Source organism: Aythya ferina, assembly GCF_964211825.1.
Source record: "Aythya ferina genome assembly, chromosome: Z".
NCBI lineage: Eukaryota > Metazoa > Chordata > Aves > Anseriformes > Anatidae > Aythya > Aythya ferina.
Window position 1 is genome coordinate 9,138,878 of NC_140299.1, and position 23,977 is coordinate 9,162,854.

General features: G+C 54.0%; 1 protein-coding gene across 3 annotated transcripts in view; it reads left to right on the plus strand.

Annotated features, from left to right (window-relative positions):
- DNAI1 (dynein axonemal intermediate chain 1) overlaps positions 1-22,224 on the plus strand; it is a 138,714-nt gene extending 116,490 nt beyond the window's left edge. For all 3 annotated transcript variants that reach the window (XR_014687447.1, XM_084505063.1, XM_084505064.1), the window contains one exon: positions 21,955-22,224. Coding sequence is in view for 2 of the 3 variants with exons in the window: in XM_084505063.1 (XP_084361189.1) it covers positions 21,955-22,059 (105 nt within the window). In the remaining variant the exon portion in view is untranslated. The remainder of the gene's footprint in view (positions 1-21,954) is intronic.
- The last annotated feature ends 1,753 nt before the right edge of the window (positions 22,225-23,977 follow it).

The following is a 23,977-nucleotide window of genomic DNA, read 5'->3' on the forward strand; positions in this document are numbered from 1 at the left end:
AGTCCCACACTTGGCATGCCGAGCACACATCTCCTCAGGCACCACCCCTGCTTGGGCAGAAGGCTCATGACAACAGATATTCTGCGTCGTGGAGAGTCCTGGTGAAGCTGTTTTGGATCCTTCTGCTGAGAGCTCGGGTGGAGCAGGAATTCTTGCAGTATTTTAAGAAGCAGCACTAAGAACAAGTGGCTCTCTGCTGTCATCCAGGCCACTTCTGGACTCCAAGTGCTCCTTAAATATTGCAGCAGTCATTAGGCAAGAATTGTTTAACTAATAAAATATTGTTCCTAATTTGTAACAACCTTGGTGGTTGAGTTCACCCGAGGGAAGCATTGCTGGAAGAAGAATCGGTTTGGGGCAGAGCTGTTTAATTAGTAAGCCTTTCGGGTTTCGTTCCCGAAAAGAAATTAAAGCATTTTGTCATCACAGTCAGAAGAATGTAGTTGCTCGTGGGCCTTGGTTTGTGTTTTTTTTTTAAAAAAAAAACAAAAACAAACAAACAAAAAAAAAAAAAACACTGCTAAAATAGCCAGGCACAACCCATCAAGGCCAAAGGCGAAGAGGAGAGAATCAAAAAAATGTAAAGTGATTTTAGAAATGTTGGGAGAGCACAGCAGAGTGGGAGAAGACAAGAAGGCGGGTCAAGGAAAGGTTCAAATGCAGCATTTGCTGAGGCTGAGGAAAATTTCTTGGACAGTACCCAGGCTTGTGGCTAGGGAGGCAGCCAGCCTCTTGGTCCGATGCTCATCTTGGATATTTATCTTGGATTATCTAGGATGATTATCTGAGTCTCTGTTCCTGCTGCTGGTTTCCACACCTCTGTCTCTGTCCCTCAGGGACGATCAGGTTGCTCCCAGACTGCAGATGCTGGCTGATGGGGTCTGGGCAGTGTGGGTGGGTGGGCAGGGAGCAGGGCTGCAGGGGAGCAGGGCAGACTGAGCCTTCCTGCGCACGTGCGTGTGCCATGCGCCTTGTCACACCAGCCAATATCCACGAGGAGAGTGTCTGAAATCTCTTCTTCAGCTCATCCCTACCAACACTGCCTCCACCGCTATCTGCTGGGGTCCCAGTAGCTGTTGGGGGATGAACTGGCTGGCACGGAGAGAGGAACACAAACTCCCTCCCTTCTGTCCCGGGATGTGCAACCCTGTGGGACTGCCTGTATTTACAGGAGCGAGTAATAGATTAGGTGCACCCTCCAAGGTCACATCAGTCCTGGACTGGCTTAGCACTAGGTTTAGCACTAGGGAAAGTACACTTTGTCCCCAGAGTTTTTCCTTCAGCAGCTCTGAAGCGCTGTCATCCTGTCTGAAAGAAGGGTGCTCACCTCCCCTTTCCAAATGGTTCAAGAGTCTTGTTCTTCTAGTGGTGTTATTCCCGGTCCTGCCGTTCTCATGCAAATGCTCCTCTGTCATTGGCATTCATGCAGCCGCCTCTGTGCAGCCTGAGTGACAGCAGGAGTTCCTCGTGTCTCTTCAGGGCTGGCTAATTGTGCAGTAGCCCAAGAGCACAGAGCTCAAGCAGTGCTGGAGGAATTCAGCACCGAGCACTGCTGTGCAGTTTGGCCCCCTGATATGGGGGCTCACACAAATAAGCTCGCATCTCATAAAAAACTGACCTGCAGCTTGATCGCTTTGCTTCCTCTGAGGTCTGTAAATGCTTTTTGATTTCCTTCCAGTGCTTCCTCTGTTATTTAGGCTAGTTGCTGATAGCTGCTCTCTGTACTGCTAGAGGAAGAGCTGAGCACTGCAAGGTGGATCCAGGGACTTGCAAAACCCTACTTCTGCCCTTTCACAGCTTTCCGTGTCGCCTGCATGGGTCATTTAAGGACAGATGGTTTTGGCAACAAGGCACAGCATCTCACCGATTGAGTAGGTACCAGTCTGCTTTGGGTCTGCAGACTGTAAAACCCTCATCTTCTGGGGGCTCAGTCTCTCAGGGTGCTACAGCGATGCCCCAGGTCTCTGGCACCCTGCAGGCTGTGAGGGACTGGGGTGCTGTGGCCATGAGCTACACGTGCACTGTCCCTGGGGGAGGGTCAGGGCTCTCCATAAGAAAGCTGTGGCAGTCCCCCTGGGTAATGCATGCTGGCCCCAGCACACTCTGAGGTCAGCAAGAGTCTTGCACACTGCTTGTGTGCAACTTCTCACAGCGTGAGCAACGCCGTTTGTGTCCTGTGGCCATTTTGCTACACAAACCTGTGACTCACAACTCGAAGCCCACAGGATCAAAAGCCTTTGGATATATATCTGTCTGGAGACCCTGCACATATCCACTTCGCACAGGAGAGTGGCTGTGTGGCACAAATCCAGCTGTCTGGGAGTGTTACATCACAGGTAAAAAGAGTTCTGGATCTTGGACAGACACATCACAACCTCAGACACCAGCACTGCCTGGAGAGCTAGCCCAAACAAGCCAGCAGAGTGGACCTAAGGGGCTTGAATCTTCTGTTGTTAAACCATTTTTCTTTATTTTCAGTGAAATAACTCTTGGCTCACATCAAAGTATGTGAAAGGAGGCAAGAGCTCTGTGTAGCAGCAGGATTGCTGAACCCCAAGGTCAAAGAGATGGGGGTCTTCTTCTTTTTGCTGCTCATGGCCATGCATCTCCAACCTTAATTTTGTTGTGTAATGTCACTTTCTGTGACCTCCCTCTTTGGCAGCTGGGGGAGAGAGGAGAGACATCAGCGTATTTACAGGTTATTTTAAGCTGAAGTCAATTCTCAGCGCTCAGGATGAAGCGTGTTTAGTATGTGAAATGGAAACACTGGCAATTGGAGCAAGAAAATGTCCCGTTTTAAGAAAATTCAATAGTACTTCTGAATTATTTCTAAAATGCAAGTCTCATCCTGTGAGATGCTGAAGTGCTGCCTGGGGGATACTGCACATTGGCTGGGACTGGCTTTGACTTACTAGTTCCTCCTTTGAAGATCTGTATAACAAAAAGGTTGCCCGTGTTTGAAAGTGATGTAAGGCTGCTTCTTATTGCAATGCCAGGAGTTTGGAGAGAGGCTGGGGAAAGAGCTTGGGGGATTTTTTTTTTGTGATCAATAACAATCAAGTCACTGAACTAAACGTTCCTCTCCTGAAATAAATCTGGTATCTTTCCTCTGCGTTTGCTATTTTCTGGATATAACTGAAATCTGAATTTGGCCAAGTAAAATGGTTTCGGTGGTGCCTTATTTTACTCCTTCCCTTGCATTTTTCTGCGGTGGCAGAGTTATGTTGCTAGAAGAACGGCTTTGTGTGAAGGCTTTCCATCCTCTCCCTCCTGGACAGATTATGTCTGTACTTCGGTGCCCACCACCCCCTCGCAGTCTGGGCTTTGCTCCTCCACAGCCCAAGGAGCACATCACTCCCTGCCCTGGGAAATGCCTGAGACAAAAGAACGAGGAGCCCTGATTGACATCTTCAAAGGGATTTTTGGGGAGATCTGTGATTGCCTGAATGTGCCTGCTCAGCTTCCACAGCTCCTCAGAGCCTCTGCTTTCTCCCACACCTTGCAGAAAGCTGTTTGGCACCGAGGAGTGGGCACAGCACAGTGCTATGGCAGCCCCTCAGGCTGCTTGGCTCGCCTTTCCTCCACGTTTCTTTCTTTAGCTCTCCTCTGCGGATTCCTTTCTGTGCACATGATTTAAATCCTCTCCAGAAAATCGGGGGATCCTTAGAAATCACCACTTCTTTATGTGAATGACAGCCCCTGAACAAAGGCCGGGCGAGCTCACGCCAGCTGGAGCCCTGTGGGAACGCGCTGCTCTCAAAGCGTGCCCTCGGCAGTGCCAGCGAGGGAGGTTTTTGGGGATGCTCTGATTCTCCCAGTCATAGCTGGGTCTGAGAGCAGGCCAGCCAGCCTGCAGCCTCTCCTGCTGAGGCTTTTGGTGCTTGGTCCCCTGCAGTGACTGATTACAGCTGCCTGCTGACAGGAGCAGCGGGGACGCTTGTCCTGCAGGTCGTCTGAGGGTGACTTGCTCTTTCTCCAGAGCAATTTCTGAGCGCTGGCTGTGCCGCAGGGATGTGGAGGAGGAAAGCTTGTGAGCTCAGCCCCTGAGCTGCAGGGTGCATTTGAAGGGCAAAGCGATGGCTTTTCATGAGGATGTGGTGCAAAGGCCTGGGAGACCTGGTCCTGGACTTGGCCTTTCTGTCTCCTAGGATGAGATGTGTCTCCTCTCCATTTTGAAGAGGGATGGGGACACTCATCTCCCCAGGAGCCAGCCTGTCTGAGCAGGAGGTATCCACAATCACCATGGATCTGCCTCCCTGCAGCCTCTCTTCTCCGTGCATCCCTCCTGCTGAGTGCATCTGGGACATGTCTGACACACTCATACCTCGGAAGAGGAGCTGGTGTTGGGGTGTGCTGATGGAGAACCCCTGTTCCAGCAGGGCCTAGCAGCTGGGGATGTCTCGTGCCTCCCTGTGATGTCCGTCACAGGACAGTTGGGTGAAGGGACAGGCAGGGAGGAGCTGGCATCCCGTGGGTGTTCCAGCCAGCAAAGCATAAATAATCCTGAAATGCAGGTGAGCAGCTCCCTGTTCGCTCTGCATCTCCACAGGGGTTGATTTGGCCCATTTGTATTGGTCATGCAGCTTAGGTGGAAAAATGTAACTCATTCTTTCTAGCTTATGGCTGTGTGGTGTCCTGAGCACCTGAGGATGCACTCAGCAGGGACAGCAAATGGGACACTGGCCTTTATTTGCAAGGCCTGGCCCAGTCCTGTTTTTTCTTTGCTCCACAGCAATGCCCAAGGCAAGTGCAAAGCTCAGAGAGAGAGAGGGCTTTTACTCTTCTCCAAGCTCTTCAGCTTTTCATTGCTTGTAATATTGCATACCTTGTCCCTGGGCATCGTCTGGGCCCCCTGGGACAGCGTCCTTCCCTGCAGAGCCAGCCCTGTGGCATCTGCTGCAGTGACAAAGGCAGGAAATTTGACTCGACCTGGAGTGGGAAGGGTTGTGGCTACAAGGACCAGCCTGGCGAATCCCTGTAACTCCTCTCAAGCTGCTGCCAGAGCCCACCATGCTCTTCCTCAAGCAGCCTGCCTGGGTTGAAAAGAGCTGAGGCTGCCAGCAGAGACACAGAGGGCAGCTCTCTCCTGGGTGAGTGTGACTGTACGGCTGTAAAACACCCCAAATGCATGGCTCTAAGATGCCCCTTGCTTGTGGATTTTATTTGCATGTTTCCTGAAGATTTACAGACCTCTGTGCCATGCTGAACCTCTGGGACCCCGATAACAACCATAGCACTGAGTTTATCAGCCAGCTCTGCTCCCGGCCCCTGCCAAGCCTCTCCCCAGCACGTGCTCATGCCATCTACCAGCTCCCTGTGAAAGAAAAGAAAAGGAGACACCTGCGCCGCCAGGCAGGCCAAATAATGGCCCTTGCTCAAATTAATTTGATGGGCTCAATGGGGAATTGTTTAAATGAGAGAAGAGAAGAAATCGCAGATGAATAAAATGTCTCACTGCTCACGGTGATGGAACTGACGCAAAAGGATTATTTTTATCTCGTGGAGAAAAGGAAGAGAAGAGCTTTGCAAAGCCAAGAAGAGGGGCTGCCTTGCAGCCCTGCTGGCTGTGGGAGCTGCAGTCACAGCAGCTCCAAGGCTCTCCCCGAGGGGAGATGTTACCCTCACATTCATCCACTGTTCGTGGGATGCCATGTGCCAACTGTGCGGGGCTGTCTTAGGGCAAACTTCCCCTGTTGTCTCCTACTCCCACCTCCTGCTTCTGATCCCACTGGGGTCCTGGTCAGCACAGAGACCTGTCCTACCTGGGCAGTGTGCTGGTCCTCATCTCCAGCCCCTTGGGCTGAAGTCCCCAAGGATTTTTGTTTTAACCCCCCGGACTATGTTCCAAGAGCTGTGTCCTTGCTGCGTGGTATCCCATGGGTCCTGTTCTCACGCTGCCCTTCCCAGCACACAAGGATCATCTCACGTTCCTGGCCACGATGCTCCCATTGCTCTGTGCTGGGACAGCTCCGAGTGTTTCACAGCAGCACAGGAGTGCTGGATCCCATCTGGGTGGTTGTCTCTCTCCCCACAGCCCTATCAGTAGGACATTCCCTCCCCACCATCCTGTATTTGTGCAGGGACTTGTTCCTGCTCATGTGTAGTATCTTGCATTTGTCCCTGTTAAATCACCTGCAGGTTTTCCAGGCCACATCTCCAGTCTATCAAGGTCATTTCAAGTTCCAGCCCTGCCTTCCTGGACACCTGCAGCCTTCCCGTCTGTCCCAGTGCCTGAGCTCTCGCAGAAATGCTGACCAGATCCCCTGCAGACCAAGGAGCACACGACACATCCCTCTGTGCTGGCAGCTCTGGGTACAGCTATTCAGCTGGGACTTGCCAGCCTTCACCCATTTTATCTTGGTCTTTTGTCTCACTTGCAGATCAGAATGTCAAAGTAGGCAGTAGCAAAGCCTTCCTGAAGTCAGGATAAATGGTGTCTATGTCCTTCCTGTCCACAAGGCCTATTATGTTGTTGCAAAAAGAAATCAGATTGGTTCAGTATGACTTATTTGGTACAAATCCGTGTTAGCTGTGATGCAGCTCCTTGCAGGCACTTACAACAGGTTGTTGGCTTGTTCCACTTGTCTTCTGAGAAGTGAGGTTAAGCTGGCGGGTTTGTGGTTCTCCTTTTTTTAGGACAGTTACAGCATTTGCCTTTTTCAGCTTTTCAATCCCTGTCATCCCCTGGTATTCCCCAAGACAAATGCTTCAGATTAAACCCTTAAAGGAGTGCTGCCTTCCCAAGGGGCTGGGGCTTTTGTAGCCACGATGGTCTAACACCATAAGCAAGCGAAAGCCTGTGGGCAGAGATAACACCCTTTATTAGACACACAGATATACCTGGGAAGAAAAGACAAGTGCACATGCCCTAAAGCTTGTCTTTTATTTTCCAGCTAGATATTAGTTGAGTTAATAAAAGGCATTTCCTCAGCCTGCCAGCCTGGGCTGAGCACACTAACTCGTGCCTTGTTCAGCTGGAGCTGAAGCCTGTACCTGTAGCTGGTATTGCTGCAATATCCTGAGGACTGGGGGCTGCAGGAAAGGGGAAGCGTGTCTGCCCAGGAGCATGGGTATGATGAGCACTGCTTGGTCTCTGCTTCTTATATTGCCTTGGTGTCAAAAGTCAGGCACCGAAACCAGAATGACCCGAAATACAGCCATGAGACTGGAGGATGCTCACCCCCCTCCAGGATTAGGTCCCTGGCTTTGATCTGTGCTGAAGGAACCTGCTAAGCCAGGGAAAGGACCTCAAAGGCTCGCACTTTATCTGGCTTGGGCAAACCACAGGGCAGCCAGTGGGAGTGCAGGAAATTACTAATTTAGTGCCTTTCAAGTCATCAAAAAAAAAAAAAAAAAAAAAAAAAAAAAAAGCACTGGGGTTTGCTTCACAGTTAGAGTTCATAATCGAGCAGAGCCAGGGAGCAAAAGGCTTTTGGACTGGGTTTCAATTACAACTGCTTGTTCGAGGGGAAAAGCTGTGCTCTATAGAGAAGTTCCTTAGGGTGGGGATCCTGGGGTGGCTGTCAGGGACACAGCCTTGTAGAGGGGTCTGTCAGGCAGGGGAAACTCCATCCCACTGCCCCCTTGCCTATGTAGGGAAATTTGGTTGTTCACGGTGTTTGCACCCTGCTCATAGCCATGGATGTGCTGCCAGGTGTGGTTTTTCAGAGGCTGGTGTCAGAGAGAATCTTCTGCAGCCAGCCAGATCTTCATTTTAAGGCAAGGTTAGTCTGAGCTGTAACTCCCTAGGAGTTGGCTGAGTCCTGAAGCTCAAATCTGCATCTTAGAGACCTTGAGGACAGGCTCACACAAGCCAGCAGGGGCTTTCCTGTGGCCGGAGGGGAGCTGCAAGCATTATGGAGACGGGAGAGGGAGGCAGGAGCATTTGGCAAGGCAGAGGATGCTGTGAGCATGCGGCAGCACGCCGGCTCCCAGGGCAGAGCTGAGGGCTGAGATGGTGCAGGTTGGGCTGGATTTCTTAGAAAAGCAACAAGAAACTGTGATGCCATCATCGCCTGCCTGCAAAGGAGGGAAGGGAGAGGGGTTGTCGGAGAGAGCTCCAGCTTTGGTTCATGTGTCTCTGAAATAGTTGCAACATTTAAGGTCATGGGCAGAGCAGAGGTTTCCCAAGAGCGAAGCTGTTGTTTTCTCCTCTCCGTCCCTGCCCTTTACCCAGGTTGGATTCACTGGCAGGGGTTCAATGGAGAAGGTCCAGCCCTGTGTCCCCACGGGCTTTGCAGTGACAGCTTTTGCTTTCTGCAGGCTGCAGTGAAGCCACCCACTCTAGCTTGTCCCTGCTCCTCCCTGCGAGTAAATAAAAGATCTGCTAGACCCCAGAGTAAGTAAAATCCTCGGGCAGCCTGGGCTGAAAGGCACTACAGAAGTGCCAGACAGATGAGGTGTGGCTGAGGGAATTAGAGAAAAGCTAAATGTTGCATCTGAACAGTGTCTGCTTCTCGAGAAAGAGTTGCTTGTCTAACAACACGAGGCCTCGTAAACATCACCACATTCCCCGTGTACCAGCTGCTCACTTGGTGGGCTCCCAGCCTTGCTTGGCAAATACCATTTAAGTGGGTGACAAAACTGCTGCAAGACGTTATTTATAGCCTAAAAAGAACGGCCTGTCAGGTGCAGGCCTGAGATGGACTATCTTTTAGCGATAAACAGCGTGGTATTTTTGTTGATAGCTCCTGTTGATAGCATTGTCAGTGTCAGACGTGAGTCTTGCTGATGAGTAAATAGTGCTGGTGCCAGATGAACAGGTACCAGGGTGTTATTTTAACAACACCCGTCAGAGCACAGCCTCTGATGAGGCACAGCACCAGAGCACAGCAGCAGGGTGGTGTGGCTGGGATGTAAATCCCATGCAAATCGCCCTCACGGCTCCAGGGTTGTGTCCTGGAACTGGAGAGGCTGAAAGAGGCTTAAAAGTCACAGAGGTAAGCATGAACTCCCAGTGTGACACTGAAACACAGAGCCAAACACAATCTCGTTGGGGTAATTCAGAGCAGGGCCCCGTGTTTGGGAGCAGCAGCAGTAAACCCATGGCTGGATGCAGTGCACACTGAGGGATTGACACTTCAGTGCAGGTGATGAAAGATGCAAACTAAGTCTGGAAGGACCAACAAGGTTGATCTAAGGTCTGGAAAACATAATTTCAAGGATCTCCCCAGGGCTTCACAAATAAGTTAAGCAATAACTTGATCTCAGCTTAAAAGCACCTGCAAGTGGAAGGGGTTCCCAGCAGTGGAAGGCTCTTCACATTAGCAGAAAGCAGTGTAATGGGATTTCACAGCTGACTGCAGCTAAACAGATTCAAACAATGACCAGGGCGTACACACTTAGAGTGGGCACTGGCTTATCTGCATCCCTCAAACTCCTTCAAGTCAAAACCCCTTGTCTTGTGCTAGAAGATGTATTTTAGCTCTGAGAGGAGTCATTGGTGTGATAAACTTACTGACTGAGGCTGTGTGGATCGTTCCTTAAAACCTGTTAAATCTATTTCTGCCTTTGGTCCTATTGAAATGATGTGAGACTGATGGGCAGCATTGCAGGGAGAGATTCACAGCTTTTATAAAGGGGAATTCACAGCTTGGAGCAGCCCAGGTAGCTCTATATGAAGAGATTTATGGACTCCTGAACTCTTCAGTTCTCTTGATGGTGGCTTATTTACTAGCTCGTGTCAAAAAATCAAACTGTAAGCACTCGGAGATAACAAGGTGTTACCCTAACAGCGAGCATGGGTCTGTCAAGGGCGAGACACATTAAATCAATGTTATCCCTTGTCTGCCATTGAAATAAGCCTGGTGGGGAGAGATATATTTGCCCCACATGTCTGGGGATCACATAAGCTGCCGTCTTAATTTATTTCAGGCTGGAGGTTTCCCACTTGTCAGTAAGCACAGGGAAACTGTCCTCACCTTCTCATCCCTGGGGTGTCATCTCTCAAAGACTCTTAACCCAGCTTTCTCCCGTGTCCTTTTGCCATCTGCCTCGGGCTCCAGCTTCCCATGGGTTTTCTCCACTGCTTCCCAATCATCTTTGGAAGATCTCTTTCCTCCCTTTTCCCCTCTAACACAGACAACCGGTCTGTACAGCTGCCTACAGCCTTTGCATACCCTGGGAGGAGAGAGCTGGGGATCTTGTCCCCTCGTACAGTGTGCCAGGGGCTGGGAATTGCCTCACTGAGGACTGGATCGCACCAGTCCTGGCACTATGTACAATATATGGATAAGAGAACTTTTGCTTAGAAATGCTGTCAGCAGTAAGGTGTATATATATCTATTCAATATATCGATTCAATATATACTTGGCAATGAAGAGCATCCTGGGTTCACAGAGCCACAGATGCATTCAGGCTGGAAGGGATGCTGGAGGGCTCTAGTCCAAGCCCAGCTCAGCTCTAAGATCAGACAAGGTTGCTCAGGGCTTATTCTAGTCCTGAAAACCTCCAAGGCTGGGTGCTCCACAACCTGTTCAACTGTTTGATGGTGGAAGAAAACATCCTTATGTTAAGCTGGAGCCTTCCCTCTTCCAGCTGATAGCTGTTATGTCTCATTCTCCTGCTGTGCACTGCTGTAAAGACTTTGGCTCTATCTTCCTGATATCCTTCTCCTGGGTTCTAGTGGGCTCTTGTTTACCCCAAAGCCATCTCTTCTCCAGGCTGAGCAAGCCCAGCTCCCTCAGTGCCTTCTCAGGTGCTCCAGCCCCTAGCCATCTTGGTAGTCTCTGCTGGGATCTGGTTTATTGACATCTCATTTCAGGGTGAGCTACCTTCTGCCTCTCTTCCCTTAGGTGAAACTGGGACTCTCCCATCCATTAGCAGAAAAGGAAGGTTTTTACAATCTGTTTCTCATCATCAGGGCCAGAGAGCAGAAGACAGCACAGCCATCATCTCCTTGTCTTACTTCTTTCCTCCTCAGGAATCTCCTTTCCTTTTTTTCCAGTGACTGAGTTATGTGGCAACACATAGCACCAGGGACAGGAGGTGAGAAAGGTTCAGCCTCTTCGCTTCCTCCCACCTCCTGAAGCTTCTGTCATTAGCACTCACCTGGTGTTTCTTAATTAGCACATTCTGCCTGCCTGTGCTGCAGCCTTCTGGAGAAAATCCACCAAAGCTTTATCCATTGTATGACACGATGTACTGAACCTTTAGACTTCTTACCAGGCTGACAGCTTCTCTTACGCCATAGCATTACACAGGGGTTGAGTGTGATTAGCACCCTCAGACCCTGCAGCCTTCGTGGGCTTGACGTGTCTCTCCTGAGGGAGCCTTCCTACGTGCTTGTGTACTTGCCTTTCTTCAGATGGTGAGTGCGTGGCTGAGCTAAGCCAGCTGGTTTTATTCATCCCAGGAGCAAAAGGCTGAAAAATCACCCCAAAAGAGCAGTTGCCAGGGGTTCACCCTCAGCCTGGGATGATATCTCAGGGCAGCCTGCAGGTTTGGGGGTGGATGTTGTCCTCACTGGCATCTCAACCTCTCCATTCATACCCTGGACGGTCTAGCAGAGAGTCCATGGACAGTCTTGGGAGGGACTGGAAGCACAGAGGGTTTAAAGGTTTTAGAAGACTTGGATTTAAAGGTTTTGGAAGATCAGATTCCTGCATGACTTCAAAACACTGGACTGAAATCAAGACCTGGGCTGTCCTGCACGGTTTCACACGTTGGCTGTGCTCACATCACACACCTCCAGGCCAGGACCTGCTGTTGCAACTCATCATGGACTCCAACAGGGTGTGATTTCAGCGGGGAGAGCGGTGAGAGTTTGGCTCTTGCTGTGTTCACCACAATAGCATCCAAGCCCCAGGTGATCACACAGGAAGCATTGCATTTGTCTATAGCTAAATCAGGGGAGGCTGGAATAAATCAGCTCTGTTATGGGTTCTCTGCTGCTCTCGCTGGGTTTCTGGCTGGCTGGCTCATTTACAGACGGTTGCTGGGGAAGTTAAATTACAAGCAATAACCATTCACAATGAACCAGGCTTCTTAAGGGTTTTACAGGCTAGGGAAGGGCTGGCAGTATTTCCCCAGTTACCTTCTTCTCACTTTCAGAGCAATTGCAGCACTCACTTTGGGATTTTATGCATCTTTATGGCAAATGGGGTGTTAATGAAGGTATAATTACTGGAATTAAATTTGGATTTAATTTTCTGAGCACAAATGGCCACTTTCTGTCTTTCTTTTGTTCCGCGCTTGGTTACCAGCTGTGAAAACATCTCCTTTCAGGACTGTTCTTGGTGCAGAGGCATTTGCGCAGTGCCGGGCATGCAGTAAAGCAATGGGCTCGACCCCTGCTGGGCTGTGTTTCACCCAGCTCTCAAATGATGCTGAGCACTTCCTGGCATCAAGAGGGATGAGCACGATCAGCAAAGTGCCTGGAGAAGGCACCGTGTTCCCTTGGCACTTGTGGTGTCTCCATCTCACAGCGTTTACACACAGGATCCCCATGGTTAACTGTTCTGCTGGAGAGGCAGTGGGATACAGGGGGCTGCTACGACTTTATTTCTACCAGGCAATTGTTTCCACTATTCCTCTGGGTCAGTTATGCGTGTCCTGATGGAGAAGAACAATTCTGGTGATCATCTGGAGGCGTTTTGAAACATCACCAGGTTCTTGTTCAATTTTTACTGCTTCTTCCCAGACCTGCAGCATGGCTGGGTTTCGGGGAGCTCCTCATGCCAGGACAATACGCGGAGGATCCATGCTTGGACTTAGCTCGGAACAGAAACAGGAGGGCCCGGGGAGAAGTGAGCCCTCCTGAGATAAGCTGACCATGAGACTGAGCAATGGGGGAATTACCCTGGGAGGTGCTCACCTGAAGGTCCCTAATGACTTCTGCATCATTTTTATCACAGCCTGCCTTTGTTTTACAATACTGTGTTGTGAAGAAGCTCCGTTGGTTTCAGCAGCTCGCTGAGCAGATGGATTGAAGTGGTCTATAGCAGTGAAGTAATTGTGTTTTGGTACAACAGAGGCACACCAGGGAGCACGTAAGATCAACTCAGGTGCAGCATCCTGGTCAGCAACCCAAATCAAAGAGCAGTTCAGGGAAATCACCCGTGGGCACACTGACTGTGCTGTTGGCAGCATGGGCAGTTGCTGTGAATACCCCCCTGGTTTTAGGAGGTGGCGTTGAATTGGCTTCTCCCAGGGCCAGTTCCTGCCTCGGGTATGCATTAGCATCAGCAAGATTGATTACTGCTTGCATCTTCCTTCTACTTCAGTTATAATTGAGGCAGCAATATATGCACGGAGCAATTAGATTTTAATAATGCTTTTCTAAGCAGGATGTCAAGGAGCTTAGTAGAGGGACTTGGACTGGAGTCAGCTCAGCAGCTTAAGACGGGATTGTCATTAAAATGACTGCCTCCCGCCTGAGCAGCTGACCTGAACACAGGATCCAGGTCTGCTTTTTAGGCAGGGCACACCTCATCCTTGCCTGCAGACCTTATCCAGGAGCCCCTGTGCTCCTGGGTCTCCGGTGCATGTGCAATCTGGGTCTGCTGCTGGGACGGGAGCACCTCCAATCCTGGCCCCATCGGCATCCCCATCACTGTACCCAGGAGCTGACATTGAGCTCTGCCATGGGATGCTTCCCGCAGAGCAGTTGTTGGTTTGGGTTGAGGATTTCTTCAGGGCAGCTCTGTTCATCTCCAGAGGTGTCTCCCTGAAGGAGGAGAAGTGCTCCACAGGTGCCCCTGCCCCTGGAGCTGCCCACCGGCACATCGCTGGCTTTCTCCTGCCTTGTTTCATCCTGTCTGCTTCTGGCTGATATGAGCTCCCCGGGCCCCACATTTGCAAACAGCCTGAGGTGAATCCTCTTCTTTGCACAGCTCCTCCTCAGACCCTTACGGGCAGCTGAGTGCCACTGGGTCAGTGTGACTGCAAACGGGGAGGGGGTGACAGGGGTAACACAGCCCCAACACCACTGCTGCTGCATGCGTGGCAGCGGGCAGCGAGGAGCATCCTCCACCACGCAGCACCGTGCAGAGCTGATCTGCAGGAGATCGGCACCAGCAAAGCTCCTAACCAGGAACTTGCAGGACACTGTGGTGTGTGACAGCTGAGCCTTGTCTGTCTTGGGGCAGGAAGGGATTTCTCAGCTGCTGTAACAGGGCCAGGTCCCGGGGAAGAGAAACAGCTTTAACCATGGTGCTTCCCATGCTCATCCTGTGTCCAGCTTCTCACTGATCACTTCTAAGCCCTGATTTGCATGCTGTGGGGTAACTCAGTCCCAGAAAGAGACTTTGCCTGACCTTCCACATTGTGCAGAGTAAGCATGTCGCTTGTTTTTGGACCTGTGAGTGTTTGTGTAGCATCTGTAATTTGCCGGGCTGTTTCCTCTGCAGCAGGCAAGGAAAATCTGTGCAGGTCTTTTAATTTGTGACAAATGGGAGACACGGTCTGAAATAAACAGGATACACTTCAGTGAGGATGGAGGCAAAATACCAGGGGTGGGGAAGGAAACAAGAATAAATGAGCAGGGATATTTGCAGGAAAAGACCCCAGACACCTGCCAGCAGTGCCTTGCCGTAGCAGAGGTGACGTATGGGAGAGCACGGGCAAGAGGGGGGCAAGCAGGACATGTGAGCTGATCCTTCGTCAGCTCCAGTTTGGGGCACTGTGCCTGAAAGACCTGGTGAGCAGGTGAGCAGCAAGGTCAGGGTGGCCAGCAAGAGGCTGGAAGCTGGGGGAGCAGGGAGGCATGCACCCCAAAGAGGTGCTGGGCTGGCGGGGCGAGGAAGGCAGCAAAAGGCTGATGGAAAGGGATTTACAGGCGTGAAAGAGATGTGCTGATAGCCATCACCAGGGGATGGGCTGGCAGCACCATCCCTGGAGGTTTTCAAAAGAAATGGGCACGCAGGTGATGGGAGCAGAGCGTGAAAGCACAGCGCTCGGGGCACGTTGTGCCTGTACCCCGAGGAACGGGTCGAGCGCTGGGCAGGCGTCTGTCAGGAGCAATTTAAAGGCAGCCACGGACCGGGGCGGACTGGTGGGCGCTGGAGGGCTTCTCCCAGCCCTGCTCCAGCGATGCTGTGATTTAACTGAAACCTACACACGAGGACGTGTTGTCGGGCTGACACAATTGTTCACGCAGTTGAAATATCTGGTGCTATTTCTGGAGCATCCCCGAGTTCAAGTGCAGTCATGGAGAGCAGGAGAGAGGAGGGAGCGCTGTGGCCTGGCATACTGCAAACCCAGCTCTTTCGGTGCGACGGTATCAATTGTAATGCATCTTCCATGTCATTGGCATTTAATGTTATTAAATATCTGGCATCTGGGAGTGAAGACATTTATTTTCACTTCTATTTATAGCAAAGCTCAGTTCCCAATGTACTTGTATTTATCCAGAGCGAAGTATATTCACACGCTGTCATGTTAGTAGCAAACAAGAATACATTTTTGTTGCAAATATTTCCGTGAGTTATACTAAAAGCCTAATGTGACAAAAGTTACAAAGGAAATGTGTTAAGAGAGAAGTAGCAGCTGGACTTTCTTAAGGCAGTTAAAAGGCGTTCGCAGGGGATGTGTGTTAGAAATGGTAGTCAAAGAAAGAGGGATTTGGAAATAAACAACCCTGACTTTTGAAAATGTAGTGTTGGTGCAACTGCAAGTGATCTCTTGTGATGTTGTGCTCTGCGAGATAACAGCAGTGCCAGGGTATGGGAAGAATGGCACATCCACAGCCTTGTTTGGTTGCTTTTATTGAAGTCTAATCCGTAGCAGCTTACTGAGCCATCATGCAAAGACACCAAAGTGGAGCTGAAAAAACAGAAAGGAAAGAGAGATGCCGGCTGATAAGGAAGTGGTGCTGTGCAGCTGATGGTGCTACCTGCCAGCTGGCATTGGGGTTTGTGGCTGAGGACTGCCGGGCTCGTGCATTTAGGTTTCACTGCAATTGCAGGAATATTTGGGGTTGAGCTAGAAGCCACAGCACCTTCTGTCCAGTGGTTTGTGGGGACAAGCCCAATTAAAACCAGTTCTAGCTCCTTCCTCCCTGCTGCTTGTGCCTGACAGATCCCACAGCTGGATGCCAGGCGCTGGTGCCCCGCCAGCCCTTCCACCTGGTGCCATCATAGCACAGGGCTGCCCGCTGGGTGCTGCCGAGAGCTAATTAAAGTAATCATACCCCTCCAGGAGAGACCGATGGCACTGCAGGAAGCTGAAGCCCAGCAGGGCTGGGTGCAGGGCCGAGGGTGGTGGGGGATGTACCCCTTGCCCCCCAGGGAGGCAAAGGAAGGAGCCCCCCTTGCCTCTGCCCCTTCCCAGTGGTGGTTTGCAGCACCAGGACTCCCTGTGCTGGAGGTAAAAGCTCTGGGGCTCTTTACATCCTTTTAGTCCCTTAGCTTATACAAAGCTTATACAGGTCAAGGCAGGCTAATTACCTTGCACACTGAGCACAGAGTGGTTTTTCTCAGTGCTTAGTGCTAAATCTGAGAACTGATACGACTGAAAATCACTTCCATGAGCCTTGTGAGGAGTTTGTCATCTCCCCAGGCTGCCCTCTTCAAGGTGGCTTCTCAGTGACCAAGGGTGATTGATGCCTGAGGACAAAGCTGGTCTCCATCACACACATGCACAGATTGTGGCCGAATTGTCCCCACAGCTGACAAAACCCATTGTGTCCTCCTGTGGGAGCAGAGCGCCTGTTGCTCATCTTGGCCATGCTTACCAAGGTTCTCCTGCACAGCAGCTAAATGAGGGCTTCTTGGGGCTATATTTAGGTGCCCAAATTAGTGGTGTGTGAGGCATCGCGTATGGCTCTGGAGTTAGCGAGAGCAGGGAGCACTCTGCATGGCTGAAAGCCCAATTTCTTCATCTGCCCAAAGAGCAAAGCCTGGGACTAACCCTTCCTTCGCCTGCAGCTGCTCGTGGCCTTGCCCATCTTGTGCCTCGTGGTGCCACCAGCACCCTCCTTGTGTTTTGCTCCGGTGCACACCGAGGCCAGACTGAGCTGCGGTCCCTGTGAGCTGAGATGAGCAGATCAGCAGCTTTGCATTTCCACCAGCACCTAATGCTCCTGGTCTGGCAGCTGCTCTTTTCTGCTGCAGTTTGGTGCTGGCAGTGGTTTGTTAAGTCCAACATGCCAAAAATGCTCTGGAGGCTCGCTGCCAAGCATCTCCTGAGCTCTTTGCTAAGGGAGAGATTGCACCACAGCACCCGTTGGCACAAAAGCCAAGCTCCTCCATGGCACAGCGTTGCTGCAGGCCAGCAAAACCGGCAGGGGAAGAGTTTGGTTCCTCTGTGTGAACATCCTTTGCTCGGCCAGAAGGCACTGTGAGGGGAATGAGCCAAGCTGTGGGGTCCCAGCCTGCCTCTGGCAGAGTGGATGTGGTGACAGAGCCCTCCTGCATGGCTGTGGATGAGAATTTGACCTGGCTTTTAGCTCTCTGCTGCTGCAGAGCCTGGCCTTCCCACCTCATTCTCTCCCCTCTTGCTTGCGTGTTGGTAAGGCAGGCACCCACCACGAGATACAGGTGCCCCCTGCGTTTCTCCACATTCCCTCTGGTGCACACCTGGGATGCTCCCAGCCTCTTCCAGGTCCGATCCGAATTTAAAACCAGCAGCACAGCTTTCAGCTGAAGCTGGCAGGACGAGCATTTTGGGGCCATAGCCCAGCTCATCCAGCACCTCGGTGCAGGAAGCAGAAAGCGATCCTGTGTGGCCGCTGATCCTGTGTGGTTGCTGATGTCTGAACAACCCAGCCATCCCCTGGGCTTTTCTGCCAGCTTCATTCCCTGCAAGCAGAACATTTCCTGCGTCATTTATTTCCAAAGAGGAGCAAAATAAGCCTAAATCCTTATCTCCAGTCTGTCAGCTAATCCTTCTGTGGGCCAGGAGCAATGCCGGCAGATCGGGCTGTGAGTGTAACCTGAGGCTCTCCGCGGCGTTGCTGCTGCCTGTGAACAGCACCTGGAGAGCCCCAAAGTGGCCCTGGCATCGGCATCATCCCCAGCTTAGCGTAAGTGGGCTCCAGCTTCACCTGCAACACCAGAGCTTGCTGTAGGGCCGTGGTGGGGAAGTTTTGGAAGGGTTGAGAGCCATAGGGTGTATCGTGTCCCTTCCGTGCCTGCTTGGTTGGTGGCCCCAGGTGAGGAAAATCTTGCTGTGTTCACAAAGGAGTTTGGGTTTCTTTGTTCTTCCCAACTCCAGGGAAGGCTCCAGGGAAGTCTCTTCTATGCTGTCACCCACTGAATTCTTTGATCCCATCACTGATGAGGTCAAAGAAAGGTCTTCTCCAGAAGCAAAGCACCTCTGAACGCCTGGCAGACCGTGCGCCCCTTCCCATTGAGGGTAATAAGGCTGGGGGGTTTGGACAGCCCCATCGGTGGCTTCCTGAAGCTCCTCAACCCTTCTAGATCAGCCTGTAAGAGTTTAAACCCTCTTTGCACATGTCCTAGGTCACTGGGATGTTTGGCAAAGTGGCCAGACCCTGTGCCAACACAGCCGTGCCCAGAAATCCCGTCCTGCCAGGAGCAGCAGGGACTGGGAGCACTGGGGTCATGTCGACAGCGGGGCAGGGCCAGGCCGGTGCCCCTTGGCCAGGACGCAGCAGGGCAGGGTCCCCTCGGCTCCCAGGGAGGTTTCGGGGAATTTTCCACTCGTGCTCGTGCCAGCATGGTTGACTTTCTTGCTACTTTAAAACATAAACATGTTTTGCTTTGTTTAATTGAAACCTCGCAGCAGATGTTTTATGATCATTCCACCAATGGGAAAAGAAAAAAAAACGGAGGCTGGGAAGTGCCAGCACCATGAGTTTTATGGGAGGGTTTTAATAACTTGGCGGCTTACTGCTCAGCGAGGGAACGAGGGCGGCAGCCAAGGCGCAGCGACTCCAGCCTCAATGACTGCCGTGTCCTGGCCCCAGAGCTCAGCATGGGGAGGGCTGGGGCAACGGGGTTGGGTTCCTCAAATGGCCAGTCCTGATCCTCGTCCTTGTCCTTGTCCTCATGCTTATCCTCGCCCTGTGGCTCCATCTCACTCATCTGCCACCTCCTGCTTTGCTCTCAGCATCAGCACCCGCCTCTGGGGCCGTGAGGACCTGCATGGTGCACGCTGCGATGGGGCCAGGCACCCCCTGCCTCAGTTTCCCTCCCAGGCACAGGGATCTCCTCCCATCCCCAGCTCCCCGGGGCCATGTCCCAGCAGTGGGACAGGGTCTGTCCCCGTGCAGAGCCATCCAGGCTGTGACACATCCTCCATCACGGTTTCCTCCGAGCGCGTTTCGCTCTCTTGCTGGGAAATGTTAACAACAAAATCAATGCGAATGCTGCTGCCAGCGGCTCCAGTGCCTGTTTGATGAGCTCCTCGGGGACAGACCTCCCGTGTAAGCTCAGCCCTACATCTGTCGGCTCCAAGGGGGGGGGATGCTCTGCCCCAGCTCCCTTTTGGCTCCTGGAGAGCCCCCAGGGTGCGGTGTGAGCAGGGGGCAGGTGGAGGACAGACCCCGCGAGTGCATCGTCGCCCTCCATCAGGACGGAGGGGACCTTTAGGGTCGCAGCCACATGGGTGGTGATGTTTCCCCTCGCTTCTGCTCTGAGAAGCCCTGCTCCACGGAGGCTCGAGGCGGGTGAATCCCATGGGTTTGCAGGAAGATGCCACGTGCACTGAGGTGGGTGCTGTGTCTGCGGGGCTATCGGCCAGCCTGCAGCCACGTGGCTGGCCCGGCTCACGCACACAGTCACCCTGAGGGAAGGGCAGGTGGAAGGAAGGAAGCCTCATCCCGTCCCAGTGCTCCCCAGGAGGCATTATAATTTTCCTTCTCTGTGTCATCCCGCTTGCCTGGTGATTTGGCATTAAACCAGGGCTCTGGTTTGGTTACGGCTCATTACTGGCTGGCGTGTGACTTGGTTGCAGCTTTGTCAGCAGCACCAGAGGAGACGAGCTGGCCTCCAGACCAAGGCTTCAGAGACAGGTCAGCGACAAGGAGCTGAGCCTCAACCTCAGAAATACCTGCAGGGTGTCAGCCAGGGACCCTCGCTGGTGCTGGGGATGGCAGCAGGGACATCTTCAGCTTCCCCTTCTCCCAGCTCTCGCTCCCACGGTCCCGTGCACGGTGCTGAGCGCGACGCGGGGTGCCAAAGGGAGCATTTTGCACGCAGGCAGACAGCAAAGCAGCTTTTCTGCGCAGATAGCTCAGTCCTGAAATACCCCGAGCAGCTGTGTTTATCCCAACGCTCCTGCTTAGCGAGATGCTCGGCGCTGACGTGGGCCATGAGCACAAACATCGCTCCCAGCACCCGGACCCGAGCTGCCGAGGGCGTTGCTCACTTGGTGGAGTTAATGCAAACCAGCCCCGGCCTGGGATGCGAGGCGTGGACCTGGCACTTCAAAACAACCCGGACTCGCTCCTGTGCTTGGAGGCTTTCATCTCGGGAGCAGAGGGGTTTCCAAGTGCCCCGTTCACACCAGCAGTGCTTGCACCACAAGTTTTCCTCCCTCTGCCTAAGGACACCTCTGCTGGGGTGTGCTGGGCTGGGGTGGGAGAGCCCCAGGGATGCCTCAGGGTCTTCCTTCCCCTCAATTTTCTCCTCTTCTAGAGAAAAGCACCGAAGGCCTTGTTAATGCCTTGGTTTGACAAGTGGGGGAGTCGCAGGGTGCGGATGGCTCCGTTTTCCTGCCTGCCCCGTGGCAGGGGTGCTCCTGCACGGGCTCTCTCCCCATCATCCGCTTGGAGAGGGGACTTGGGAAGCTGCACCTCCCTGTGTGCATATCCAGACGGCCCCAGCTCTCTTCTAGCAAGGGCAAATTCCTGCTGCCTTTAACGCAGCCCACTTTTGCTAGAGGAACAGAGAAATCCCTGCAGCTCCATGCACAATTTTCTCTTTGTTGTGCCCCAGCATTTTTGTTTGTTTGTTTTGTTTTGTTTTGTTTTGTTTTTTCCCCCAGCACTGAAGGAAGAAGCAAGTTTGTAATCGCTGCACTGGGGGCCGTCAGAGGAGCTGATTGAGCAAGAGGAGAGCTGATCTTTTCTAAGTGGGGAGAGCAGGAAGCAGGCAGCTGCCTCGCTAGGGCACCAAGCTTTTGGGCTGCCAGGAGCAGGCAGGGGGCTCTCTGCCCTGAGACCTGGCTGGTGATGTTCCCCCTTGCTGTGCCTGGGGACCCGTGCCACCTCTCCAGCTCCCCACTGTGTCGGGACGCCCAGCTCTCCTTTACCAGCCCCTCACTTAGCCTCGTGTGACTCCTGATTTCTGGGGTGCTCACAGACGAGCTCCACATCCCCGGAGCAGGGACCCCAAACCCAAGGGTGAGGCGAGAGCCCGAGGGCTGGCCAAGGGGACGGCTAAGAGCTGAGGGCAGCTGAGGGCAGATGCTGCCTGGGGGGATCCCCCCAGGTAAATGCTCAGCTGCTGCAGGCTCTGTGGGCTGACAGCAGGTAGAAAAAAACCCTCTGTTGTGTTTGTGTGTGTAATGATACGAGTCTGGTGAGCACAAACCCAGTTGTCACTTTTTTCCAAAGCCCCCACCCATCAGGAAGGTTTGCTCATCCCAAAGCCTCGGGTGGCAGGGATGTGGCAGGGACTTCATCCCCCCAGGTCTGGAAGCTCCTGCAGCTCTCAGGCTGCCTTATTTCCCTCATGCTCAGTGCTTTCTCCTCAGGTGCTGGTGCTGGTTTGCTCTAGCAGCCCAGGACGGGTGCTGGCAGGCTGTGGGAGCAGCTCTTCCCCTGTACCCCATGGGGTTGGCACAGCTCCGTGCGATGCCTCCCGCAGCACCCCTTGTGCAGAGCAGCACCACGGGGTGCGCGGCGAGGAGAGCTTCGTGGTGCCACAGCTCGCCCGGCTGCGTGCTGCGAGGGCTGAAACGGCTCGGAGGAGTTTTAGGGACGTTTTTGTCACCTCTGAGCACAGCAGGGACGCGCCATCCCGTGGGAGGCTCGGTGAGGAGCTGGCCTCACGTCTGCTCCGGGATAGGGTCTCTCACAGCTCTTCCTCTCCTTCCTCTGCCCGCAGGAGAAGAAAGGCCAGGTGGTGAAGAAGGGCCCGGAGGTGGAAATCGCGAAGCTGGACAAGCTGCTGAACCTGGTGAGAGAGCCGGAGGGCACGGCGGGGAAGTGAGCGCCGGGAGCCACGGCCGTGCCGGGCCCCCGTGCCAGCGAACAAACCCGGCTTTGAGCAGCTTCTGCTTGGCATGCGAGCCGTGGGCCCCGCTCCGCCTGCTCTTTGCAGAGCCGGAGCACTCGGTCTCTGTGCCCAGACAAATAAAGAGAGCTGCTGAAAGGCCGGCAGCGTGCCGTTGTCCCTGGGGACAGCAGCCCCTCGCTGTGCTCGGGTCCCCGGAGCCGCGCTCGATTTTTTCCCATCCGTGTCCATGCTCGCACCCACTGAGAGCCCCGCGGAGGCAGGAGAGGTGCCTCCAGCCCCGGTAAAACCTTGAATTTATTTTTTTTTTAATGGGTCCCACTATTTTGGGGTGGCCAGCAGGTGTCTGGAGACCTCAGCCTGCGGTGGCAGAGGGACGGGCCATCGCTTGGGCCGGGGCATCGCAGCGGCTGCTCCGAGGAGCCGGCTCCCCGACGGCCGCGGGCACGGCCGGGCTTTGCAGAGCCCTCCCGGCGCTCCGGCGCGTTGCGGCAGAGGGATTAAGCTGCTACGTGGCTGCGGTGGCAGCAGGAGCCGCGGTGGCCTCGCTGCATGCTGATGAGCAGGGACAGGGCTGTCACCGCGGGAGCCTTGCGCACAGACACCGGGAGCGGGGACCGGCGACGCGCGGGCAGCAGCGGGTGTCCCCGTCCCCTCGGCTGGCCCGCGGCCCCTGCCAGCGTCCCGCGCCCCGTGACGTGAGGACACGGGTTGGAAACTCCTCTGCCACCAGCACCAGGGCTGGGGCTGCTCGCTGCCGGCAGCCACGTGCCCCCAGCCCAGCCAGGTTTGTCACCACGCATTTTAAGGCCACGGAAAGGGTGCAGGACGAGCCCCTCCTCGTCACAGCCACCCAGCAAAGCGCCCGCAGCCCTGCAGGGATGTCGGCCACTGGTCCCAGGACACGCAGGCAGAGCTGTGGGCAGGACACGAGGCCTCCCCGTGACCTCCCTGGTGGTTCCCGTGCTGCAGCGGGCGCAGGGCAGAGCTCAGAGACGCCTCCTGGGTCCTACGGCTGGTTTATTAGTCTAGTAAAAACACGACTGCAAAGGGACATTAGCTACACCTGACACGGGAAGGAACCAGGGGCTTCGCCAGGCCTGGCCAAGCCCGTGCGGGGACCCCGGCTTGCATCCCCCCGGCACAGCCCCCCTCTCCAGCCCCTTATTGCAGCGGCTGTGCCAGCAGGGACCAGGCGCCCCGGGGTCCCCGCTCTGGCTACTGCTCTGCTCTAGGAGCTGCTCCAAAACTCACAGGCAGGACAGAGGAAGCGGCCGTCAGGCTTGGGGACAAACCAGACCAAGTGTCCCTCGCTTTAGAGCCACCACGGCCTTGGAGAGGGGGGCCAGGCTGACCTCCTGTCCCCAGGAATCAGGGCTGGAAGACCCTGCGGTGCCGTTCAGCCGGGCACTCCAGCTCTGAAACACCCCCAGCTCCCTGCGGGGGCTCGGGCAGGCAGCAGCGGGGCACGGGGAGGTGCTCTCATCGGGGACAGCACCAGGGACGGGGACAGGTCCCCTGCCCACGGGCTGCCTGCCCCAGCCAGCGTTTGGGGAGCTGCAGGGCAGGCGCCAGCCCCACCGCCTCCTCCCTCTGAGCCCCCATCCAGCCCCGCTCAGGTCTGCGGTGCCGCGAGGTGGCCGAATCTGCACCTGCCGCTGTCCCCAGGGGAAGGGCAGAGCGTATCCCCAAAGCCGGGCCACCAGCACCACGCAGGAGCCCGCGGGCCGGCCCCGAACACGGGCTGAGCTCGAGGGCACGGCTCCCGGCACGCTTGCTGGCTGTGCGTGTCCCCGCAGCACGTCCCCAGCTGCTGCGTCTCCGTCCTCGCGGGCACCGCGGGCACCCGCAGGGCGTCCACGCGCCAGGACCACGGGGGTGAAGGGCTCTGCCC